The 8151-nt window shown below is 41.0% G+C and overlaps 1 protein-coding gene across 3 annotated transcripts in view; it reads right to left on the bottom strand.

Annotated features, from left to right (window-relative positions):
• Positions 1-2390: 2390 nt before the first annotated feature.
• The window catches only part of KATNAL1 (katanin catalytic subunit A1 like 1), a 43063-nt gene continuing 37302 nt past the window's right edge, over positions 2391-8151 (bottom strand). For all 3 annotated transcript variants that reach the window (XM_027677791.1, XM_027677790.1, XM_027677789.1), the window contains 2 exons: positions 7070-7196; positions 2391-5633 (listed from right to left, as the gene is read on the bottom strand). In XM_027677791.1, coding sequence (XP_027533592.1) covers positions 5435-5633; positions 7070-7196 — 326 coding nt within the window. In that variant the 3' untranslated portion in view covers positions 2391-5434. The remainder of the gene's footprint in view (positions 5634-7069; positions 7197-8151) is intronic.

Raw genomic sequence — 8151 nt, 5'->3', positions numbered from 1 at the left:
AACCGCTAAGCAAAAGAGGGCTCTGTGGAACCGAATCATCTGCAAAGGCTGTCTGAGAGATGGATAAACAATGGTAATTATTTCAAAACAAATTGGAACCAGAAAGCACAACCCAGCAGTGCAATTGCTAGACAAAAAGGAAAGCCACAAAAAGAAGAAATTTCAGCTCTCAGTGTCCTGGGTACTCTGGTATTTTCCTCTAGGCAAATATTTTCCTACCTTTCTTTCCCTCCAAAGTCAAGTTCAAAAAACTCTTACTTCCAAGACAGTTTCTTTTACATCAGTTGAACAACATATGCAAGGGGCTGCATATAAATGAGAGCAACACAGCTGTAAATTGGCAGTAAGAATTTCTCTCTTTGTCAAATGAATATTCTAAATATTATATTTAAGTGACTTTTCACAAAGCTACACTGCTTACTGTACAGCCAGCCAGACAGGCAGAATGCATGATGCTTTTCTCCAAAAGTAAGCATGCTGGGAATGGGCCCAGCATCTTCAGGTACCAACCCAATCATGGGATCTCCAAAATCCCAATCCAGATATTGAACAAATTACCCCATGGCTTCCCCCTAACTCAGAGAAAAATGTTTCAACCACAATAAAGAAATCATAAATACACAAAAGACAGAAAGCAGAGCTTGGACACAACACAACCCTAAGTCTGCCTGTGCAGTAGGAATGGGAATGTACCCATACTTTGCCACTTTGTAACAAAGACAGAACTTTCCATGTGGCACCTCCTTGTCTGTTGAGGTAAGTTTTCTTGCATTGGGAAACCAGCCTAGCCAAGACATTTCATCCCACCTGCTTTTAACGCTAGTTAGGGCTTTCTGAAGAAGAGGAAAATTGCCTGAATCTTTCCAAGACACCTAGGTGCAGACGTGTAGAAGCATGGTGCTTTAGCTGATCAAAAGACAGCTCTGCACTGCACACAAAGAAGCTCCTCTATTAGAGGTACTGAGCTGCCATGTATGAGGTAAGTGAGTCACAAGAACAGGTCACAAGCAGAGTACAAAATCAGACTGGCTTAGAAGGCGGATAGGGTCCCATGTCCCTGTACTGTGGGATACATGAACATCACTTGCTGCTGCAGCTCAGTTAGCCATGGCTTGTATGGCAGCTAGGCTTTGAACACAGGTGACTGAGGCATCCACAGCCACATCCAAGAATTCACACAGCACTCTCGTGAAACACTTAATGTGAACAGGGAAAAAAATATGTGTGCCACCTTCTCTGAAATGCAGCATCTCTCTGCCTTTGCTATCACCAGCATGGGTGGCTTTACACATTCTGCTATCAGAGGGCTACTGAGACTACTCCTGCCTGGCTTGGCTCCACTCTGCACCTACAGTGCTGTTGGGTGGGCAGCTCACACAGAGTGGGCTCTGCTGCCACCACGGTGCTGACACTCACTATACACCAGCAGGTAGCCCTGGTACTCCCAGGCTCCCTCCTTGCTCCCTGGCAGCACAGTGTCACCTGTATGTTGATCAGGTACTTATCTGTCACTACAGATCTGAAAGCAATCTCAATCCCCAATCTGATTCAGGGTGGCTTATTTCAACAACAGAATAAAAAAAATTCACTATTTTTTCTGCTGCTTCCACCTTCTCGTGCCTGGATTGTATCGTGAAGTCTGATGATGAAGTCCTTTGATGAAGGACTTCTTTACAGCACACAAGCTCTTTCATCTTTTCCACAATCAGAACAAGTCAGTGCACCTTTGCTATTTCAGTCTCTTTTAAACTGGGGTGAGCTGAACTTTCTATGCAAAGATTTAACCTCTCCTGAAAACCCCGATCAGCATTTCCCTTGCTCACTCTTTCATGTTTGAGGCATTATGAAACACTGGAAACTACACATTCTTTCATAAGGAAGTTAGTGAGAAAATTCGAATGATCAACTCAGTCTCAGGAAATGCGGGATCTCTTTCCAAGTTTGAAAGCTTCTTCCTAATAGAAGTTTTGGTCTTGAAACTCTCCTGGTTAGCAGGCAGCTGATGATACAGCTTCTCTGGAGACTGATTATACTTCCAGCCCAGGGGCAAGTAGTAAAAAAGCCTGCCTGGCTCTGGGAGGTCTGAATCAGATGCTAACATTGAATATCTGCTGAGGCCTCTGCTCCCCTCTCCCCCACCCTGCTTGCATGTGCTGGGCATTGGAGCGTTCTCCATTTTAAAATTTGTGGCAACAAAAGGCCAATTTAAGAGAGAAAGCATTGCTGCCAGCATTATCCAAAAAATCCAGACTCTGCTTTAACTGCTCTCCATCCAGGACTTCAGTGAGTCCAACAGCACCAGGACATGCTGAAGAGATCTGCATTGTACGGCAGCCTTTGGAAACAGTTATCACCAAAGCACTCGTAGCCCCACTCAAGTGAGACAGACAGACTCTGTACATACATTTATTACTTCATACAAGCAGATTGCATATTGTACAAAAATTAACAGTGCCACCCAAGAGGGCCTTCACAGATGTTTAGAAAACATGTAAACACAGCTTTAAAACATGTTTTTTAATGTAATTTAGGTACAACTACTGAAGCACCACTCACTGTGTGTATACATATATATGCATCCACACGTGTGCGCATGATCTCCCCACACAGATGCAGACCGAACACATTGTCACAGCAGGCTGTGATATGCTCATACATTGCTCTCTGAGGAATCCGATGTTCTTACACAAGGGACATGAACTGGACTTACACTGAATCATAGACTCATCCTCTGGGCCTTGAGCTGCTGCCACCATTGACTGCCGTTCTTCCTCAGGTTGCTCCTTGCTGTACCCCACTGCTGGTTCCCCTCGAATTAATAACCCAGTCTCCAAGCCCACTTAGGTGAGTGTGCCAGCACAATTTGGTAAAGATGTAAGGGTCAACACACAGGGCCAGATCCCTATCCTGGAAGGTCTTGGAAGAGAAAGGATGGTCTCGGTCTTCTGGGGTGCCTGATCTAGCGGGACCCAAGTAACAGGTATAATGCTGGGGCACAACCATCATAAACATCTACTGCCTGAAAAATTTCAATTTGCTGTTCAGCAGCTGTAAAAGATGAATAGACCTGTTAAGTAAAAACATATCTGGGGTAGAAACCAAGACCTTTAGAGAAAAAGACTGCAGCACCTGAATAATTCCTACTAAAGGGAATGCCCAGTACAGTGAATTTTGCTTAACAGCCAAGAGGGAAGTTTAATGCCTTAAGGTAGAAGGTTCATCAAAAAGCTAAAGACCAACATTTTTCCCAGGGGCTGTGCTTTCATCAGGAGGAAGGTCACTGCTGCTTGCAATGGGAAACTGAGCAAACCTGTATTTAGACCCTATTAAGCAGCAACTGCTGAATCCTAGCACTGCTCTTGGGCAGCTGAATAGGGTTGGTTACTAGCATTCATGTCTGCTCCCTTCCACATCTTGATTGTGTGGACTAAGCTCCTTGGGCAGCAATGGCCTCTCTAGTGAGAGACCTTGTAGTGGTAATCTGGCTTTGGTCACAGAAGATTTGTGTAGCTTTACTAATTTCTACTGCAGTAAAACAAACGAACAAAGAATAACTGCTTCAGTCTACAGCTTCAATAAGGAAGAAATGACAGACAATATCAATGCTTTCAAAGCTTTTTCTCTGTAAAGGTCCAGTTATTCCTTGGGAGGAATCATAGAATCATAAAGGTTGGAAAAGACCTTTAAGATCATTGACTCCAACCGTTAACCCAGCACTGACGGGCTCACCACTAAACCATGTCCTCAAGTACCACATCTACACATTTTTTAAACACTTCCAGGGATGGTGATTCCACCACTTCCCTGAGCAAAATAGGTAAGTATGTAATCTAAGGTTTTTGCCTTAGTGGTTTACATGTCATCACCCAAGAGACCAGTGTGCTGAGTATATGATATTATTGGGAACTTCCAAGAACTAGCAAAAAGGCGCAAATAAAGACATACTCCTATTCAAGAGAAGGTGCTATTTGTTTCTCACTCCAGTTTGTCACATCTGTCTATGCCACTAGGAGTCTCAGCAGAGAGCTGAAGGGCAGAATACCTACCAAACTGCACGGTAATTTACATCCACCAAGACGCTTCAGGCCTACCTCACAAATTCACCAAAAATTTGAGAGCTTGCATATTTCTCTGTAAATTTGGTCGTTTGACCACTCCTTCACATTCCTACCTCAGGAAACCTTCATATGTCAGACTCACAGTCTGAGTCTGTGAAAAGCTCTTATAAGTCAGTGTGACAGGACTCTAGAGACAATTTCTCATGCTAGAATTCATAACTCAGCTCTTCTAATCCCTGCACTTGTATGAGGGAAGGGAAAAAACAGATAAAAACATAAATGAGATCATACAGATTATTTTCTAAATATTACTAGATCAGTAATATTTATACATTTTTAAGAAATCTTCATTAAAAAAAATAAAGCATGAACAGTTCTACAACACAAATAGGTAAAAAAGTTCCATTGCCTGGTAAAGGTAGGAAAGAGTTCATATCTAATCAGAAGTGGAAATTCACAGCCACGTGTTTTAAGGATAGTTGAGTTTTAAATACAGCCTTGAAATTAGTATCTTTACTGTATTAAACTCTTAGGATTAAAATAATAATAATAACATTCACATTTAGATAACACAGACAAAGCATAGAATAATATACAAGCATGGAAGTGCAAGTTATAACCTAAGTCAAAGTGCCACTGGTCAAACTTCAAAGTGTCTACTGGTCAAACAGGTTCAAACTATGTTCAGAGATCAAGTATAAACCAGACTGAGAGCAATCAATGCCTTTTTCTTTTCCTCTCATTTCCACCAGAAGTCATCACAGGTAAAACCAATACAGTTTGAAGTGACATCAGTTCCAAACGGGTGTACAAGAGAGGAGAGCCAAGCCCCACGTCTTGATGGAAAACTTATCCTCATTTCCTCTGTGTAATGCCAATTAATCCACAGGCTTTGCTCTGAATATCCAAGCAGAGAGGGAGAGAATAGTAACTTGGATGCCATATTCAAGGGAGGCAGAAGCAGCTCAACAGCAATGTAGCGCTTAAGAGCAAGGGGTACAGCGAGCCCTTTTTTGTTTGTCTGGAGTCACATCCCCCAGGTGATTTATTGATTCCTGCCATGAAAGATGACTATGAGGAAGTTAAGTAACACTAATCATCATTTGAAAAATCAAAAGATTGCTCTCACAAGTATAATTTTTCCCTTCCTGTTTGTCTTATTTAACTATTTCAGAGATAAAATGTATTTTACAATATCAGCTCATTATTGTATTCATTCCCTTTAAAGGCAAATAGTTTAAAAGATCCTGTCACCAGAAGGGGGTGGGATGAGGGCAGAGGCAGACCTTTTATTAAACCTTTAAAAAGATTTCTAACTCATTTTGCGAGAACAACAAAAGCCATAAAACTCCAGCAAAGGAAAACTGTCATTGAGATTAAGCAGATCCAAACTCTGCCATCCATTTCTCATACTTCTCCAGGTCTGCAGCAGAAACAGATTTGGAGATTTTCTTCAGAGCCAGCTCAAAGTCCCCCTTGGTTACCGGCATCTGAAGCTCCTCTTTAGAAAGTGCACGAATCTCTTCTGGAGTTAAGCCATTAATACGTCGTCTCATTGCCATTAAAGATGCATCCCTGGAAATACAGGAACACGTATGGGAGCTAATTGCTAGCAGCATGTGCTGTAAGCCTATGAATTTTGATCGTATTCTCTTGCTAGAAACCACTGGCAGGAACACTTAAGACAGCATCTATTTACCGTAGAAGATGTGGTTCACATCTTTCTTAGCTTCCATGTTCCTAGATCACTACATTAATTCAACATAAAGAATGCATTGGCACCAAAACCCATTTAACCATATGGTAAATGTGCAGAGATAATTAAAACTATAAAACTGAAAACCTTTTACAATGATTCATAGAGATGAAATTTTACAACTTCAGAGCAGGAAAGGGCAGGGTGGGAGACAAACAGCACTCAAAGACTTTTTTTTTAAAGTAGTCTGAATTTTTACACCCCATTCCTTTTAGATTTCAACCTTCTCCCTGCAGTTAGCAAGTGTTCAGAGTGCAGCCCACTTTGGTTGCCTGCTCATCCATAGCACCTGAATCTGTGAAGGGTGGAGCAGGAGGCATCAGACACAGCATCCCTTGCCCTTGCAGTGCTGAGGCTGTTAGTGTCTGTGGCTTCTTATGCCCTGCCTGCTCTGCAACTCTTCCCCGGCTCAGATGCTACCAGCGTGGCTCACTGGCATGGAGAACACTGCTCATTTTCTCACATCATGGCCCACAGGCAGTCTGAAATTACATTTTCTCTTTCCCCAGGTTTTTCCCAGCAAGGGATAACACAGGCCTTAGGGAGAACAGGTAATTTCATTACTACATGACACACACCAAGTTTTCAAAACCAGGGAGTGATTTCACATTTTCAGAAAAGCAGCAGGGGAAGAAAAAAATTCCCAAGCCATGGTCTTACAGGATTAGTTTTTCTTGAGAGGGCTCTTAAGGGACATAGACTTCCTTCTGATAATTTTTTTCAAATACCTATCCTTCACCAGAAAAGACTTATTTGTCAAAAATTAAATAAATTGTGGGAACAGGATTAAATACTAATGCTATAAACTATCTGTATCACCCTTACACCTAGAAGATTCAGGCAGTCACCAAGACCATGCTGCACTGATGGCTGTCCAAACATACAGCCCCAGAGAAGTATTCTGTGAAAGGAACTTTTTACTTTACAAAATTCCAGCTCTTAAACCAATGGGATTTAAAAAATATAAAAATCCAAACCTGTTTTGCACTACATTAACAAATGCAGGCAACTACGGTAAATGCAGCCAACAGTAACATGGGATTTGCTCAGATAATTTTTTTCTCTTCAGATCCAAGAAAACCACATTTCACAGACTCGACATGACAGTAATACATGGTTCCAGTAAAAAGATTTGGGTCTCAAAAACAGACACTGTTAGCATGGCTTCAGTTGTAGAGGGTATTGCCTTTTATCATACAATGCAAATGATGACTTTCCATGCAGTTTTAGTTACAAATTAAGGGAAATGAGATACCTGCAAACATTAGTGATGTCAGCACCAGAATAGCCTTCAATTTTCTCAGCAATTTCTTCAAGGCTGATATCAGGATCCAGTTCTACTTCCCGAAGATTAATCTTAAGTAGTTCTGCTCTGCCTTTTGCTAGAACATAAAAATACTTGTTTGAAAACTTGCAGGAGTTACATTAAAAAAAGACATGAACACAAATTTTTCAGTGAAAAGTACAAACAAAAGAGTTCAATGTAAGAAAAGAAAAGAGAGAGAACAAGACATAGTAAAGTGTTTAATCAAATACAGTAAAGTTAAGTGAAGTATATTAAAACAGCATGGTCTAGAGATATTTGTCAGTCATATGTCATTAAAAATGTCTGTTATGTCTCAGGTGATAAAGCACTTGGTCACATATTACCCAGAGGCACAAAAGAACAATCCTACAAATATGTCTGCTTCTTCTCACATCCCTTTGAATTCACTTGCTGTTCAAGGGTTTAATTGCATATTATTCACCCAATTTCATTAGAACCACAATGATTCTATTAACAGAGCTTCAGACAGCAAAACTCCTTAACAATAAGCTGAACTTTAAGCATATGTTAAAGCACTTTACTCTGTTGGGACCCAAGAAAGCTGCTGAAGCCCAACAGAAGACAGATACATTAATACGGTAAACATATGTTCATATATTTACAATACAAATATCCTCGTATCCTACTTTCACACCCGGACACAGTGTGCACAAAGTGATAACCAGCTCTGTAAATGAGCATTTATGCAGCCAATTAACCATTTTTCTTGCAGAAGGCATGTGCATATGTGCATTTGGGTACATATGTTAAGCAGCCTAAGCTTATAAGAGGGAATTCACTTCGACAGCTTAGGCCTCAGTATTACTCTGCACAATGGTGGTAAAAGAAGAGGATGAATGGTTTCCTGGCTTTTACTGTACAGAAAAAATACGCCAGTTCAGCATCTTTATTCCCCAAGTGACCAATTTTTATGACCTAGAAAAAAAGGACAACCGCAACAGAAGAAGTAGCATTAGGGAAGGCTAAAAGTCTTAAGGAAATGTCCAGTAAAAGACATTATGTTTTATTTA

This window comes from Neopelma chrysocephalum, unplaced genomic scaffold (genome assembly GCF_003984885.1).
Source record: "Neopelma chrysocephalum unplaced genomic scaffold, ASM398488v2 Primary Assembly neopelma1_43, whole genome shotgun sequence".
Taxonomy (NCBI): Eukaryota; Metazoa; Chordata; class Aves; order Passeriformes; family Pipridae; genus Neopelma; species Neopelma chrysocephalum.
This window is presented reverse-complemented; position numbering and strand designations above follow the sequence as displayed.